At 34.8% G+C, this 18,486-nt stretch overlaps 2 protein-coding genes across 4 annotated transcripts in view; one reads left to right on the top strand and one right to left on the bottom strand.

Annotated features, from left to right (window-relative positions):
• The window catches only part of SEPTIN7 (septin 7), a 105,009-nt gene that overhangs the window by 66,814 nt on the left and 19,709 nt on the right, over positions 1-18,486 (top strand). For all 3 annotated transcript variants that reach the window (NM_001258100.2, XM_028844762.2, XM_077994511.1), the window contains 5 exon segments: positions 5,048-5,148; positions 6,012-6,146; positions 12,264-12,381; positions 14,866-14,958; positions 16,273-16,369. In NM_001258100.2, coding sequence (NP_001245029.1) covers positions 5,048-5,148; positions 6,012-6,146; positions 12,264-12,381; positions 14,866-14,958; positions 16,273-16,369 — 544 coding nt within the window.
• On the bottom strand, positions 7,876-11,542 carry LOC144340111 (putative uncharacterized protein PRO1854). The gene is made up of 3 exons (XM_077997895.1): positions 11,472-11,542; positions 8,160-8,225; positions 7,876-8,128 (listed from the first exon to the last, which is right to left on the bottom strand). Exons 1-3 carry the CDS (start codon positions 11,540-11,542, stop codon positions 7,987-7,989), a joined length of 279 nt encoding a protein of 92 aa, XP_077854021.1. The 3' UTR covers positions 7,876-7,986.

Genomic DNA, 18,486 nt, shown 5'->3' with positions numbered 1-18,486 from the left:
TGACCTCAAGTGATCTGCCCGCCTCGACTTTCCAAAGTGCTGGGATTATAGACGTGAGCCACTATGCCTGGCCTGCATTTGAAAATTTTAAAATCATACTTTATGTCAGTGAAAGGGTATCATCTGTCCTTTCTTGGGAAGAAATTATCCTTTTTTCTGAGATGAAAGTCCATTTTAATTTTTTCTTAATGCATTCTATTAAGATAATTCTTTTGTGCAATGACACTGTTTAGAGTTTTTGAAGTTCTTAGTTGGAAACTTTATGCTGTTCCCCTTTGAAACTTTTTATTGGTCCATGAAGTGTTGTTGTTTTTATTTTTCTTTCGAGATGGAGTCTTGCCCTGTCGCCCAGGCTGGAGTGCTGTGGTGTGATCTCAGCTTACTGCAACCTCCACTTCTGAGCTCAAGCAGTTTTCCTGTCTTAGCCTCCTGGGTATCTGGATTTACAGGCGCGCGCTACACCCAGCTAATTTTTGTATTTTTAGTAGAGATGGGGTTTCACCATGTTGGCCAGGCTGGTCTCGAACTCTGGACCTCAACTGATCCTTCCACCTCAGCCTCCCAAAGCACTGGGATTACACGTGTGAGCCACCACGCCCAACTGGCCCCTGAAGTTTTGTAAATCACTATTTTAGATGAAGTGGTTGCAAAAGTTTTGAAAGTGAGAAAAGATGAAAGCAGTACGTACATCTCTAGGATAACATACTTGATAGACTCCTTGAAAAATTTTCACAGAGCCCAATCAGGAAACTTTCCTGTTGACATTTGGTCCAGTTTTGATAGATTTTGAGCCATTCACATAACATATTTGAATGCTTGTCTTATACTAAGTTTTGGGGCTACAATGATGATAAAACAAAAAGTTCTCAAAGATCTCACAATTGTGGGAAAAATATGGACAAACAATTATGACTTAGTGAGAAAGATGCTTTTGTAAGGTGCTGTAGAGGTGACCTTGGCAAGGTAAATTTAAATGAAGTGGTAGCAAGATGGCAGTGGGTTGAGAAGTGAGTAGTGAGTCAGTGAGGATGGGTGATGGCTATTAAGGAAGGGATGAAAAGGAGTGCCTAGGAGTGTGAGTATAGAGGACTCAGTGGTTTGATGATTTCCAAAAGAGACCTGAGAATGCTTATATCCTGTGGCAAGTCGTTCTCTAAGAAATGAGAGATTGAAGATAGAGGGGAAATAGTGTAAACAGTTGTCAAGATGAATCTGAAATGGAAATTAATCAGTTCCCTATAATAGATTGAGAAATTGCTTTAGGAAAAAGATATATTTCACACACACTGTACCATAAGGTACACTGCTGATTCATACAGACTGGGAATGGTCTCATTTTTAAGTGGAGATGTGAGGTACTGCACTGAGCATTGTGACAGACGTGGGCTTGGGAAGAGCTTTACTGGGAAATGGGAGAGGCATAAGACTAAGGAGCATATAAGAGGAATATTAGCAGGGAAATTCTTGTTGAGGTTGAAGGTCATGAATTTTATGGTGTAGGAATAGAAAGATGGGTTAATCCAGAATGGGATTTGAGTTGGAAAGGGAAAGAAAGAAAGGTTTTGGGAAGGAGGTTGATAATAGAAAATGAGAGGGTCAAGGGATTTGAGGTCTCACTGTAAGGAGACAGGGATATAAGAGATGAAGAGGTTCAGAATAGAAGGCCAAATTAGAATTTTGGGATCAACTTTCTTCTCAATAAAGTAGTTCTGGGTCTTGATGAGATGGAAGTATTCTTTAGGGATAACTGTTCTACTATTGGTCACTTCCTCTTTCACTTTCTTGTGGAACACGATTAAGATGATATTTGTCTTTTGAGTCAATAAATAAGCAAAATAGCTTTTGTGTTTGAGCTAAGTGGAGTGTCTCAGGCCATTCAAATCTCTTCAGAGTTTTGGCTATAATGCTACCTCTTGAGCAAGTGTAGGTAGAGGTAAGCTCTTGACAGAGAATTTTAACTCTCTCTTCAAAATGTTATGTTCTTAATTAAGTAACATTTTTTATTTACCTTAATAAGTGGCATGTAAACATTAAGTTAGAAAAGATTAGTTTATATGAAGCTGTATAGTAAACATTGTTTGACTTTTTTTCCTCAGATTGTAAAACTGAAAACTCAGTATACTGGAACTCTTGTATACTGTATACACTCAGCATTAGAAAATGAGTACCTTGGATTTCTGGAATCTCGAATGCCAAAAGAGGTCTCAGTAGATTAATTATACATAGATGATACGTAGACGATAGCTTTAGTTTTATTTATTTTTCAGGGAAAAACAGTTGAAAATGCCCTCGATTCATTCTTTTGGTACTAAATTATGCAGCTAATCTTAGAGAACCCTGAGTGATGCCATAAAATATGTTGATGTGACCTGCTTAAGGAAAGTGCATGGGAAAGTGACCATTTGGAATAGATTTGTTAAGAAAAGTTTGAAATTCTTGGACTTGAACTAATTCGTTTTCCATGGATCCCATGAGAATACTTGTAATACCAGATGATAGGATACAGTTGGATCCTGTGAATGGCACTAGTTTACAGTGATGTTTTCTGGATCTTTTCCATATGTCACTGACTTCTTTGTATTTGACCATGTATGGATACACAGAATTTCGTAGGCCAGAGAAGAAAAGAAGCTTTATAAACATTCCTTAAAGTGTATAAAATACAAATCTTCATTTGTCTTAGCAAGTCAGTAAGTTGTTGAACTGATTTTTTTTTTAAACAGGGAAATATCTTAAAATTTAAGCTGTTAAGTTAAAATGTGTAGTTGGTATACAGCATATTACTGAAGGTAGAATGGGCTTCGTTTGGTAATAAAGGAACCAGAAATAGTTTGAAGTAAAATTGGAGATGATTCATGTAGATTAACTATATTGCTGTATCACTTTCTAGTATATAGTACTATGTTATTTAAAGGAGTAAGTAGGTAAAGGACTGGTATGATTACTTTGGATATTTCTGCTTCAGCCACAGTTATCATGAATAAATGATCTGTCTTTATAAAGGAGATGGAGGTGAATTCAAGATATTGAGATGTTATATTTGACTGGGTTGTCCTTTGACTAGAAGATCACCAGATAAAATGTAAACCTCTTAAACCAGATGAGATGATACCATTAAAAATGTTTTTTGGCCCAGCACTTTGGGAGGCTGAAATGGGAAGATCGCTTGAACCCAGGAGTGAGGCTGCAGTAAGCTGTGATCTGCCATGCCCTCCAGCCTGAGCAACAGAATGAGACCCTGACTAAAAAAGAAAAATTTTTTTCCTTTGGTTCCCATGATCTCACACTGATGAATCTGATTGTTTTCTCTGAGTTAGTTTGCCTCCCTCATGTTATTAGGGTAACCTGATAATAGACATGTTATCTTAGTTATGTAGTATGTAACAGTGATCTCCTAAATGATGTGCATCAGTCATTGATACTGAGGATGATCAGAAAATACTACAACTCTTATTGATGTTTACTTTTGTAATCTACAGAAAAATGATAATACATATTAATACTTAATATTCAGATTGCCAATAGTATATATTTGGTGGGTAAATATCTTTTGGATCTGCAAAATTTTCACTGATAGTTTATATCAGGATCAAAGCAGTTTAAAGAACATTAATCTAAAAGATCAGACTTTGGCATCTCATTTCTCTAAAAGATAAGTCATGCATGTCCACATTTCAGGCAATTTTTTTCAGTTTTAGTAAGTTTTATCCCTGATAATAACAGAAAACTCTTGATTGCTGTAGACCTCTGCTGTGTATTCGGTAGTCACTAGCCACATGTGGCTATTTAATTCAAAGTAAATAAAATTAAATATCAGATCCTCATTTGCACTAGTCAGATTTCAAGGACTAAGTAGCCACATGGACAAGTGGAAGGTGGTGTTCAGTTGCTGTTCACAATAGTTGATACCCCAGAATTTGGAGATGCAGTGTGGATACACAATTCCATCATCTCAGAAAGTGTTACTGGATTGTGAGGCCGCAGACTTTTCTTGCTCAGCAATCTTAGTCTCCACATGTTAGTCTCTTCATGCATCAGGTAGCATCTATAAAACATGCCAAAAGGAAATAGGCTATCTCTAAAAGTGTCCCAAACTTTTTGTCTTGTAAATTAGCTTATCAGCATACTTGGAGCCTCTAGCCTTAATAAGGACTTGATATAAATGTGTATCAGGAGAAAGCCTATCTTTTTCTGGAGGAATTACTCCTTTTTCATTTGAATCCGTGTTTGCTTTATCTTGGGCTCCTGAAAACTGATACTTTGCATTTAACAGCAGCATATGCCCAGGATGAATGATAATACATCTTCTGATACAGAGCTTGAGGTTACAGAGTATCTTAAATTGTTCCAGGAACTGTTGTTATCATTTAAGTCCAATAGTAAGGTTTCACCCTACCAGAATACACTTTTTTTTTTTTTTAACTGTCTGGACTTTTGCTGATTACATTGTCCAGAATGTGGAGTATCACATTTGAGAAGAGGATTGGCTCCTAGCCATAACATAGATACAAGGGTAACTACATTCATGCTGAGAAAGATTAAGGAATGATAGTAAGTTCATTTGAGTGAGTGGTTGGGGCCAAACATGATAGAGAATAGTCCAGGAACACATTTACTGTAAATGGTAGATTAGATGATGTTCTCTGATTAATTATGTTTGAACTCTGTGAATTACTAAATCACTCAAACTGCTTATTTGTATTATTAGATGCACATTTAAGTTTATATAAGCATTACATATCTTTAGTGGTGATCACTATTTTATCAGTTCCTCTGTCTTTCTTTATACCAAGTATGAGTCGTAAACCCAGTGTGAATTTGCCAAGAGATTGGCATACTATTTGTATATATGCTTTTCTTTCGAATAATGTGGATTTCCAATGCCCACCATCATTGATTCTGAATAAAATGTGGGAGTACGTAGATTCGGTCTTTCTAACAGTTTCCCAGTTGGTTTTGATAAACTTGAACGTCCCTACCGTCACCCCTTGTAGGAAATCACTGGTGTAATGTATGATATTAACATCTTCACCAATTACTCTTATAGGTGGAACAATCTAAAGTTTTAATCAAAGAAGGTGGTGTTCAGTTGCTGCTCACAATAGTTGATACCCCAGGATTTGGAGATGCAGTGGATAATAGTAATTGGTAAGAAGGGTTTGTCCTCACAACTTTGCAGTGCATTTGGTTAAACTTTTTCTTCTTAACATTTTAAAACTTCTCATCTTAGCAAAGGTCACCAAACTTCAAGTGACATGACTTGGGTTTGTATACCAACTTTGCCACTTATCTGACAAAGTTGTTGAACTTCTTTGAACCCATTTACTTTTCTATAAAATGGAAATAATACCTATCATAAAATTGTTTTTAAGACATATTATAAAATAACATAGCTAAATAGAAGAATTCTCATTATTGTAAGAAATTTAAAACTGTTTGCTTTAATTTTATCCATTTGTATAAATTCTATCTCAATCCTAATTTAAACCTGATATTTAGACCTTCAGTTTTTCTGTAAGTCCTAAGTGAAGAAAACAACTATGAAATTTTAGTCTGAAGTGCTTATCTTAGTATTTTATAAATAATACTTTTATTTTTGTTTGAATTCACATTGTTTTTGAGGTAATTTTCTGTCAACTCTTAAAACTCATAAGTTCATCATGAAGTTTTTTTATTATTTAAAGTAATCTCATTTGAAATTTAAAACTGAATATAATTGTTTTCATATTATGAAGTGTGTTATTAATACACTTATTAGTGCAAAAATATGCTAATAATTTAGCTGTGTTTTGACAATAAATAGTTTATTTTCTTTCACTTGGAAAGTTTTAAAATAATAAAGATTTATTCAACATAATTTATATTTTTGAATCTTTATATGGAATAACTTGACATACCTTCTACTGGTAAATTCATTTTGCCCATTTGAAAATACTGATTATTGTCCTTTAACAGTCATCCGTTAATTCATATGTAGAATTGCAACTTGTTTGTTTATTTGCATTCTATAGCTGGCAGCCTGTTATCGACTACATTGATAGTAAATTTGAGGACTACTTAAATGCAGAATCACGAGTGAACAGACGTCAGATGCCTGATAACAGGGTGCAATGTTGTTTATACTTCATTGCTCCTTCAGGACATGGGTCAGTACCTTGATACTTCTAATTCCTTTTTTGTTGTTGTTGCTTACTGTTACCTTTATGTGCATAATTTAGTAATCTTTAAGTTTGTGAAGTACATACAACTATACCCATTATGAAGTACTAAATTTCATGTAGAAATGTCTTAGTTGAAAGCCTTTTTAAATCCTATATAAGCTAACAGTGATTTTACTCCTTAGTTTTTCATTCATAAGGATTTTCCCTTCTTCATGGAAATAAAGTATTGCCATCATGGTTTGAGGTCTCAATGTGGCAAATTTAGCTTTCATGTTAACCACTCTGCTACTCATTGAACTACCAATAAAGAGAAGCAGCCATACCGGTTAGATATATTCAGAATAAATCCAAAGATGCTATTTATTATATGTCTCATAAGAGATGGTTATCAAAAACACTTGCATGCCAGTGTTTCCTTGTGCCATTTCTTTCTACAATAAATCTATTTGGCTTCTGTTTCACTTTAACTGTCATAGACATGTTGTTTAGGTATCATATTGTTATTACTAAGCTTTTATTAGGATTTAAGACCTAAGAATCTAGACTTTAACCTGATCTGATTGTTCTGTTTGTTATAGTTAGCCTGTACTCCCTTTTTTTGTTCTTTGTAATTCCCCTGTCGTTTTGAGTACATATATGTGTCGTTGACAACTGCACATTTTTCCAGTTATTCTTCCTCAGTCTTTTCCTTTGGATAAGTAACTCAGCATGTATAATTTGGCCATCTGATGATTGTAACTCCACCATCTCTCCACCAAAAGAACTGTAGTAGCATCAGGCTAAATAGCATTAAGTTGTCTAACACTCACATTACAGTAGTGTAAACCAATTCCTTCAAGTATACCTTTCTCTTCTATTTTTGGCTTCTTGTTCTCTTTTATTTTTTTAAAGATAGGTCAGTGCCCATTATCACTCTCAATGGATAAGGGAGCCTTAATTACATACTTATATTTTTGCACTGTCAGATTGCAGTGGGGTAAAAATGTTTCTTCTTTTATGTCTAATATTCTTTTACAGTGTTCTCAGTTTACATATTTAAATCACTAAACTGACTCTTTGACTTAGGCTCAAAAAAAGTAATCTCAAAAGTACAATACACTGTATAACCTTTTATGAGTATTTGTGTAGCTACTTGAATTTATATTTTTAAATCATTCTCGTTTAACTTGTCAGGGCCTCTTCATGTAAGCCAGCAGAGTGAAATCTTAACTTGCAGTTAAGTCAATAAAATTTGTCAGCTTATAACCAATTTTATTATTTTAGATCTTCTGGACTCTGTCCAAGTTGAGTAATTCTCATGAAATTACATTCCTCCCATCCCCTTGGGGAAAATTTTATTTCTTAAAATTGCATGGGAAATGAGAGTTTTTTAAAAAGAATACATTTTTATATTCAAGTGATATGTAGTAGCTTTGTGCCGTTTCTTGTCACAAGGAGTAAGATGTTTAAAATTGCTGTTTCCTATATATAAAAATATACCTTTGAACAATTTCTCAGTTTATTTTTAGAAATGGAGCAAAGTTTTGCCCATTGGTACATGATATTGTGGATTAAGTGAAGGAATATGGCACGGAATTTTATGTATAGAGTTCCAGATATTCTGCTCACTACAGACTGAAATTCCATGCACTCTAATAGATGAATCAGAGCCTTTCCATCTTGTCTGGGTAGTCCCTAGGTTCCCTTTTTAGAGGGATTTGTTTTTACAGTAATTATAAATGGGTCCAACAGTGTACTTTCAGTGCCTCCTACCTCCCTCTACCAAGTATGAACTGCATGCATGGCTAATTTGTGATTTCAGCTATTATTGCCTCATGTGCATTGTTCAGTATTTTGTAATTGTTATTAAAATAAAAAACTGACTTGGAACATGAATTTTAAAATGGTGTTTTATCCTTCTAGCTTTGATTACCACTTTTAGAAAAATTGGTGTCATCCAGTGAGTTTTATACAGAAGGATTTTTTCTCTTACACATACATACATAAATACATACATACATACATACATACATACATACATACATACAAAAAAATTTGTCATTTGCCCTGTACTTGTTTATTATGCTGTAGACTTTGAGATTAAATAGTCTTTTCTCTTTAGTATGGGCTTATATTCTAGAAATGATAAAGGATTTTCTATTGCTTAAAAACAAGATTTGAAAACTAAATTTGTTGGTGAAGACACCAGCCAATATAAAACTAAATGGACAGAGGAAAAAATTCAACCAGAATGTAATATACATGTGAACTAAATGTTTTCTGTTGCTGACATTTTGTAGGCTTCTGAAATTTAATGGGACTTTTACAAGGTTTACCTTTTTTCCTAAAGTTTAATTTTTAAACTGACTTAAATGTTCTTTGACCCTTTGGTTATATTTAAGAAGTTGACTTCCCTAATTTCCTCGTCATGTTTATTTTTAAATATCTTTCTCTCTGAAAGTTGGGATATTATAATAAATATTCAGCAAGCATTGTTTTGTGTTTAAATACAAAATCTTTTTATGTGGATTTTAATACTTTATATTAAATGCCCTTAAGATTTATTACAATTTTAGATTAACTGAACTCTGCTTTTTTGTCACTGGATTAATAAGCAGGCTTGTATCTGACATAATAGCTTAGTAAGGTTGTGGCAATTTAAATTTGTCATGAGTATAAATTGAAAAACCATAACAATTTAGAAATCTGAGATTGAATATTTCATGGCATTTATATTTAGTGTTTTATGTAATGATTAATGAAAATAAGCAAAACTTAAATTTTTTTAAAAAATGGATAGGTTCAGGCCAGATACAGTGGCTTATGCCTGTAATCCCAGCACTTTGGGGACCAAGGCAGTAGGATTGCTTGAGGCCACAGACTAGGCAACATGGTGAGATCCCATCTCTACAAAAAATTAAAAAATCTGTTGGGGCTGGGCACAGTGACTCACGCCTGTAATCCTAGCACTTTGAGAGGCTGAGGCAGGTGGATCACCTGAGGTCAGGAGTTCAAGACCAGCCTGGCCAACATGGCGAAACCTCGTCTCTACTAAAAATGCAAAAATTAGCCGGGCTTGGTGGTGGATGCCTGTAATCCCAGCTACTTAGGAGGCTGAGGCAGGAGAATTGCTTGAACCTGGGACGCAGAGGTTGCAGTGAGCCAAGATTGTGCCACTGTACTCCAGACTGGGCAATAAGAATGAAACTAAAAAACAAACAAACAAACAAAAAATTAGTTGGGCATGGGGGTGCACTCCTTTAGTCCTAGCTACTCAGGAGTCAAAGTGGAAGTGAGGCTCTGGTGAGCTATGACTGCACCACTGCACTCCAGCCTGGGTGACAGAGCAAGACCCTGTCAAAAACATAAATAAAAATGGATAGGTTCTTTTAGTTAACACTAGTGAGGCAAGAACACAGTTTACAGATCATATAAACAGTGTTATTCCATCTACACACTTTTTTCATTGTGCTCCCTATTCTCTGAATGCCAGTGTCAATTTTCAGGGGATTTAAGACAAGGAGAATTAGAATAGGAGGCAGCTATCTTAATTCTCCATGTTTGCTTTCTCCCCCTCACTGTCTCTGTTTTTCTGCCTCTCAGCCCTTACTACCACAGGAAAATATATACAGTAATCTTTGTTAGTAAAAGGACTGGACTATCTTATTAGTCTTAGGGCCCTAATCCCCCCAATTTTAATATATATGTTTCTCTTTCTTCATTTTAAAATGTCAGTCAATTCAATTATTAGTCAATATTAGTTTATAAAATTATTAACAGAATGAGACCTTTATTTCATTTTTTTCTCATGTTTTTATAAAAGTTAAGGAATAGTACTTTAGAATGGTAGTCCTTTGCAAAATATTTCTAGTATCTTCATTTATTCTTGTGAAACATTGAATTTTAGTCCACGGTATATTCTAGATTTGAGGACTTTGGTTTGCATTTAGAATTACTAAAGGACATAAGGAAAATCACAGCAGCTTACTTTTTTTGTCAACAAATATTTGGGCACCTTCTCGAGTGTTAGATACCCTGCTGGGTGCTGAGGATACAGATGAATTGAGGTAAGGCCCTTACTGTAGAGGGTATTTCAGTGAGAAGACAGGAGAAACAAATACCGATGCTCCTCGACTTGGGACAGGGTAACATAAACCCATCATAAGTTGAAGATACGTTTAATACACCTTGCCTACTAAACATTATAGAGTAGCCTACATTTGGGCAAAATCTAACATAAAACCTATTTTGTAATAATGTGTTGAATATCTCATGTAATTTATTGAATACTGTACTGACAGTGAAAAAAACAATGGTTGTATGGTTTCTATTCTATGTGTATTGCTTGCACACGATCAGAAAGTTGAAAAATTGTTAAGTGGAACCGTAGTGAGGAACCATCTGTATGTAGGCAGGCAGTTACTGTACAGCATATTAAGTGTTGTGACCACATAGAAATATGCCTAGTCTTAGGTTAGAGAAGGATTCCCAGTGGAAATTGGATTGTAAGCCAGTGTCCTAAAGGATGAATAGGAATTAGCGAGGCCAAGGAGAAGAAGGATGAGAATGGAGGGTGTTCCAGCCAAGGTAGTAGCCTGCGGCCAGATGTCAAAGTATGGTGCTTTCAAGGAATTGTAAGAAATTCAAAAAGGCTGGCTCATTGGAAGTAGGAGGCAAAAGAAAGGCCAGGCATGCTAAGAGTTGAGGTTAGCTTGAGAGTCTATGTCTTCATAAGCTTTGTAGGCCGTTCTAGTTAAGGAATCTGGCCTTTAATAAGATTTTTGGTCAGGTCATAACTCAATAAGATTTGGATTTAGAAAGACCACTCTGACTTCAGTATGGATGGTTTGTAGTATAGTTATTCATTCCAAAGGTCTTGGTGGCCTAAAGTAATGGAAATGGAGATATACATACGTACATACATATATACATACACATACACGCACACACATACACATGTCTATACACATACTATATATATGGGAATAGGATTAGAGGAGGGGAGGAATCCTAGGTTTCACACTTGAGTAATTGGGAAGATTGTAGTGCCATTCACTGAGATAGGAAGCATAGAAGAGGGAAAATGGGGGTTCAGATGAGCTTTTGATTTTAAGGAGCCCATGGAACACCCAGGTATCATATCCACTGGGTAAACACAAATCTGGAACTTAACAGTGAGATATGAGCTGTATATGAAGATTTGGAAGTCAGTTGACCAATTGAAGATAATTGAAATCTATTGTAGTCATAATAATTGTACTGAATGTAGAGTAAGAAGAGAAAGCCTGGTATGAAATTCTAAAGAATGTACCTCTTAAGGGACTAACTTACTAAGAGGATCCTGAAAAGTATCGTAAGGAAGAAGAGGAGCTTGTGAGAGAATAAGTAATGGTAAGCACCATGATAGAAGTATTTAGTCATCTTCTTGAAAGTATGGAGGCAAACTGGAGGTAGCAGCCAGATTGTAATGAATAAAAGGGATGTTGAAGATTATCTTGTGAGCATCTTGTCAGAGAAAGATAGCTGGTAGCAAGAACTGAATGTGGAGTTGAAAGAGGGCTACCATTTTTCATTTTTAAAAAATCCTCCAGCTTGGGCAACCTGGTGAGACCTTGTGTCTACAAAAAATACAAAAATTAGGCATGGTGGTGTGCACCTGTAGTCCCAGCTACTCAGGAGGCTGAGGTGGGAGGATCTCCTGAGCCTGGGAGGTGGGTTACAGTGAGCTGAGATTATACCACTGCACTCCACCCAGAGCAACAGCGTGAGACCCCGTCTTAAAAAATTAAATAAAAAAATAAAATTTTAAAACCTTGTAAATTTTGAGTAATAAATATAGAGATAATTCTAGGACATTCTATTAGGAGCCTTTCTGGTTTTTCCAATTCCTCTTTAGGGCCAAAACCCTGTGACCAGGGTTCAAGGGCAGGAGTCAAAGCCTTAGCCACTCCAATGCTTCTTGAAGTCCTGTTCTACCTAACTTTTGCTGGCCTAATACATCTTCAGAGTGTTTCTGATAAGTAAGTAAAGTAGTTACATTGTATTTAACTAGCACTGGGGATGTGAAGAATCTTGTTCTCCCAAACTGATGAATTCAGTCATATTAAATACTGTGTATTTCAGACTTAAACCATTGGATATTGAGTTTATGAAGCGTTTGCATGAAAAAGTGAATATCATCCCACTTATTGCCAAAGCAGACACACTCACACCAGAGGAATGCCAACAGTTTAAAAAACAGGTGAGCAGGATGGGTTAACCCAGGTTTCTTATACCATTCTCATAATTTGCAGTTTTTACTATTTTTAGTATAATGTATTGCAATCCATTCCTCTTACTGCTTTACTGTATTGTCATTTATACTGTATTAAAAATAACTCTTGAATCTTCTGCCTTTGTCAGTTTTTAAATATGACTGTTTTAAGTGTTCTTTAATAATACCCCCACACAGACAATTTCTCCCCATACTCTTTAGAATTATTCTTTCCTCTCCCTTCCCCTCCCCTCTCCTCCCCTCCCCTCGAATTATTTTTTTAGAATGAATTCCCAGGAAGAGGATTATTCTTTCAAAGGCTATGATTGTTTTTTATGGGTCTTTATCTCCCCACTCCCCATTTTGTCATGGTGCTTTCCCAATAAAACAAATTTGTTTTCTAAAGTCTACATCTGGTTCACTGTGACTTTGCCAGCATTGTTATTTTTACTTTGAAAACTTTTTTGGAATGAAGTGGTACCTAATCATTTCTTTGTCTTTTCCTTTTACTTTCCAGAAAGGCTGAACATTTTAAAAACAAAACTGTTTTTTCCCCCTTTTTGTAAACATCTGTTCAAATCCTTTGTCTTTTTGACCAGTAGTACCTGGTATTACCCGTATTTATTGATATGGGTTCTTTTTATTCTGAGTATTTAGTTCTCTCTCATTTTCACAATATTTTTTCTGTTTTCTCTTTTGCTGCTTATATCCTAATTTTGTTTTCAGTGCACTTTATGGGATATTTATAGTTTAAGTTATTGTTCAAACCTATGACCCTAAGATTAAGAGTCTCATGCTGTATAAGCTAGCTGGAAGACCACTAAACTGTTTTTCTAGACTCATGTCTAGTTGTCTCAATAATACTGAGTTACACAGTCACACATATTTCTAATTTGTGTCTTGTTCATTATATATTACATTTTATGAAATATAGGGTCAATTCTGGAACCTTTCTCTATTGCAGTAGTCTTTATTTTTGGCCAGTAGTATATTGTTTAAACCACAGCACTTTGTATAACATTTAAAAATAGATTGTAATTATCTCTGTTGTCCATATAGTCCTACTGTAACAGAATATTTTGTTTTTCACCTTTTTCAATATGAATTTCAGAATACCTTGAAACCTGTTATAAAAAGCCTGTTAAAATTTACTTTGAAGTTGTGCTAAATTCATACTAATTTTCAGAAAGTTTTAGTACATTGTTTTTACTGTATCTAGTATTTTTCTGTTTTACACTTACCCATTCCCATTTTTATTTTGTAATGTGCTGTTTCTAAGTTTCAGATACTAGTATATAATGCATTTCTCTTCGTTTATTATGTATTTCGATTTGGATTTTTACTGATAAAAAAGATGAATATGAAGTGACCTCTTCTTTCAAATTGGTCACATTCTGGTGGTTGTACTGAGGTCATTTTAATATACAACCTCTGACTAAAACCATTGCTTTTAGTGCTAGCTACTATTATTCGTTTTTCTCTTCATCATGTATTTGCAATTCCTCGTTTATTCTTTTTTTTTTAATTTAGGTACATACCCTAATTGTAAAAGATACGTGGTCTTATTTTCTTTCAGTGACAATTTTACTTCTGTTTACTTCTGTCTAGTAGAGTAACCATGTAACATAGTTTGTTCAGGGTCCTTTTATAACTGCTGGGAACCTTTGCCATGAAAATTGCACCAAAATATAAGTATAGGTAGGGAAGATAGGTTTAGTATATTAGCCATTGGTTTGTTATGGGTTCAAATAAGGATAGGTAGTTGAAAATTATTTGGATGTCTGTATTCTGTTTAGAATTTGGCGTGATTTTGGACATGATAATTTAATTTGACTGATGTTATTAATAAGTTGTCTTCTTTAGTTTTCTTCATTTTCCTTATTAATTCTTGAGCTTCTTAATTTCTAAGGTGTGTTTTCTCCTTGTGTCCTTCCCTAATCTTATACCTGTTGCTCCTCAGTTTGTGTGTATATACATGTACATGCAAGAATTTTTCTGATGAATGTGCAGGGAGCAGTGCTGTACTTAGTTTTACCTTACTTTTGCCAGATTCTACTAAAAATTTTAGGTGAGTTTAGCCCTGTTTATTCAACTAAATAAGATACTTGGGAGTTTGTGTCTAAAGGAAGAATCTCAGTCATTGTAAGTAAATGACCTAAGGTCATTACTGTGGAAATCAATCAGAGAAATCCCTTTCTGGAGTTTTACATCTTTTTTGGAACTCTTTTGATATGATAGCTATATGACTTTAACACTTCTGAAGTAATTGGATTTGGTATTTATATATCAACTTTACAGTTAAAAAAAAAAAGACTAGCATAGTACTTTTAGATTACAACTTTGCATCATTAAAAACAGTAAAGGATCTGAAACCAAGGACCCTTATAGGAATCTAAGAAGCATGTAATAAACATAAGACTAACATACTAATTATGTATGGTGCTCTTTTGCTGGCTACTTCTTCCATTTTAGATAATGAAAGAAATCCAAGAACATAAAATTAAAATATATGAATTTCCAGAAACAGATGATGAAGAAGAAAATAAACTTGTTAAAAAGATAAAGGTAGGTTCATCCCTGTACATACACTAAAGTAATCTGAGGCCTTAAAAACATACTACAGCATCTGCAGGAAAGATCAAAAGTATTAGTGTTTTAAGTAGTTGGCTTACAAAATGCCTAGGGAGATTTAATGTTGAATTCAACTTTATAGTTAACTTTGAAGATTAGCTAGTGTATCTAATAAGGAATTGTATAAACTACCAAGGCGAATAACACAATTCTTATTTCAAATTGTTTTTAATTAAGTGGCTTTCATATTATGTAATTTTTTTCCCTCTTAAAAAACAAGTGATGAGAAAGGAGAGAATTCATTCTGTTATGTTTTAATTGCCAGACAAAAATGTATTTATTTTGTCTGTATAAAAGCCAACCAAAATTACAGCTAGATAGGAGGAATAAGTTCTAGCGTTCTGTAGCATTGTAGGGTGACTGTAGTTAACAGTAATTTAGTCTATATTTTCAGATAGCTAGAAGAGAGGATTATGAGTGTTCCCAATACAGAAAAATAAGTTTGTGTTGACAAATATGCTAATTACCCTGATTCGATCATTACATATTTGTATACAGGTATCAGAATACCATACTGTACCCCACAAATATGTACAATTATGTTTCAATTAAAAATAATAAAAACCAACCAAAAAGTAACAACATATTTTCTGTATTTTATCTCATGATTTTCTACATAGTTTGGCCCTAAAAATGGTGTACTGAATAATGGCATTATGTAGGCAAATATCTTGGAATAATGAAATTGTTATACATCGCCAGTGAAGAATTTCTGCAGTTGTATAAAATAGCTGCTTAGATATTTCCGGGAGCCACAAAATTGTGAAGGGCTATACATAGATGAATACAAATCCAGTCGCCAGGATTTGAAGTTCAGAAGTTAGAGCTTAGCAAATAGACTATTACCTGCTTTAGGTACTGTTGTAGTTGGTTTGTGATCAAGTATGCAGGCTAGTCATTAGCCCACTTTTTTTTCCCCAAATGCCAATGTATTTTTTACCTTTAATCCCCCCCAAGTATGAGACAACTTTCTTTAGTGATTTTTAGTAAATAATTTGACCAAGTATATGCTTGAATATTCTTAACATTAAAGAGAAAATTTAATTTTATTTATTGTTTACCTTGGTGGTAATACCATGTGATGGCAGTTTACCAAATATTTGTTAAATGGCCTTAAAAACTAATACAGAAACTATCAAAAGTAATTTTTTTTTTTTTGGCTAATCTGTTGAGTAATGTAACTTTCTTTATTCTTGAATTTGTGAGGACTACAGAGATGTATTTGAACAAGAATACTTTGTTTTCTAGGACCGTTTACCTCTTGCTGTGGTAGGTAGTAATACTATCATTGAAGTTAATGGCAAAAGGGTCAGAGGAAGGCAGTATCCTTGGGGTGTTGCTGAAGGTAAGATTTTCTTCAGTGAATGACTTTCTGTAAGATCTCAAAACTGATTAAAAATTTGTATTTATAGTAAGTAGTACAATATGCATATTGTATTGATATAGTCTAGATTTTCAAGGATAGTGCTGATTTCAGGTTCTTGCAGTCTCATTTTCCCTTAAATACGCTGATATTTTTCAAACCTGTATCCTACTGAGTCAGGCAAGTATGTGTTCAGTCCTAAAGTTGTAGTATAGGTTGAACATTCTAGAATATTCAAAATGTGAATTGCTTGGAAATCTAAAACGTTGGCCAGGTGTGGTGGCTCACGCCTATAATCCCAGCACTTTGGGATGCTGAGGCGGGTGGATCACCTGAGGTCGGGAGTTCGAGGCCAGCCTGACCAACACAGAGATACCCCGTCTCTACTAAAAATACAAAAATTAGCCGGACATGGTGGCGTGTGCCTGTAATCCCAGCTACTCGGGAGGCTGAGGCAGGAGAATCACTTGAACCCAGGAGACGGAGGTTGCAGTAAACTGAGAGCATGCCATTGTACTCCAGCCTGGGCAACAAGAGTGAAACTCCGTCTCAAAGGAAAAAAAAAAAGAAAGAAATCTAAAACGTTTTGAGCACTGACATGCTGCTCAAAGGAAGCACTCACTGGAGCATTCTGAATTTTGGATTTTTGGATTAAGGATGCTCGACCAGTAAGTATGACACAGATATTCCAAAATTCCAAAAAAATGCAAAACACTTCTGGTCCCAAGCATTTAAAATAAGAGGTACTCAACTTGCCCCTCCTTGGCTGTCCCTGACTGGCTTTCCTGTCTCATCATTAAGATTATTTCTGTTTTCTTATTTGAAAACATACCTAAAATTCAGGGGTTCTTTACCTGGGGCCCAAAGTTTGCTCCCAGGGAATCTAATGAACCTCCTGGAATCCAACATTTTGGAGAGAAGGCCAGTCACTTTTATCAGAATGTCAGATGGTCATGGACCCTCAAGAATGATTGAAGAAATTTGTAAGCCCAGTTAAAACTTCCACAGTCTTTCCTCAGTATAAAAGTTGCCCTTTTTGATACTGCATATTTAGAGTAAAAAAGTTTTCATTAATAAGAGATCCTCTTTACTAGTTTTGTAAGGAGTTTTTTGTTTTGTTTTTTAACTTGCTATCTTAAATTATTGAGGTTGTTAAGTAAGGAGTTTTAAATACCAATAAAATCTTAGTTATAACACCAAACCTCAGAAGTCCTTCCTCTTGGCAATAGGTTTATTGTATTGGTTTAATCTGATATTTAATCTTCTGTATTACAGTAAGCTGAAACCAAAATTTGAGACATGATTGTTTTATCTGTTTGTTGCTATTATTTTTGAACTTTGTTTTTTTTTTTTTTTTTTTTAAGAGACGAGGGCTTGCTATGTTGCCCAACTGGCCTCAAACTCCTGAGCTCAAAGTGATCCTCCCACGTTATGCTCCTCCCACATCACGTCACCATAAGCACACACCACTGCCCCTGGTTTATTTTGAACAGTTCTTTAATTTTTAGGATATTGTTTCAAGTTACTGTCCTTATTGGCAATTTTCCTATTAGTGACCCCTGTACCTTGTTCCCAGCTGGCTCCATCATGCCCAGGCAACTTTCAATTGCTGAGCTGAGGCTTTAGAACTTACATATCCCTTAAACATACGCACTGGAGAAACTGATTTGCGTCTCTCTTGTAGTTTACCCGTCTACTCCCAAGTAATATTCCTATTTCTGATACATTCTTTAAAAATAAAAGTAAAGAACCTTAAAGTTCTTGGCTCCCTTTTTCATTTTGCTTACCTTAAGATTTTTTCTAAAGTGATTCTCCCTTCACTCACCCCACTGAATTTTTTAAATGTATTATAGAATAAATATATTTTTTACCAATAATAAGAAAATACATGATTTCCCCTTTCAAAATTTCAAAGTTGTTTCTGGAGAGCTCATTTGTTAGATTTACATATCTATTTCTGAGGATTAAACTACGATAAGACAATAATAAAGTACACTTCTCTGTCATGCCCTTACATTAGTACTGTGTTAGTGTTAAATCTCAAAAAAATTGGTCTGTTTTGCATTTCCTCTCCTTGTTTTACTCCCCAAGTTCCTGTG

This window comes from Macaca mulatta, chromosome 3 (genome assembly GCF_049350105.2).
Source record: "Macaca mulatta isolate MMU2019108-1 chromosome 3, T2T-MMU8v2.0, whole genome shotgun sequence".
NCBI classification, from domain to species: domain Eukaryota; kingdom Metazoa; phylum Chordata; class Mammalia; order Primates; family Cercopithecidae; genus Macaca; species Macaca mulatta.
Note: the sequence above shows the minus strand (reverse complement) of the source record. Positions and strands in the feature narration are given on the sequence as shown.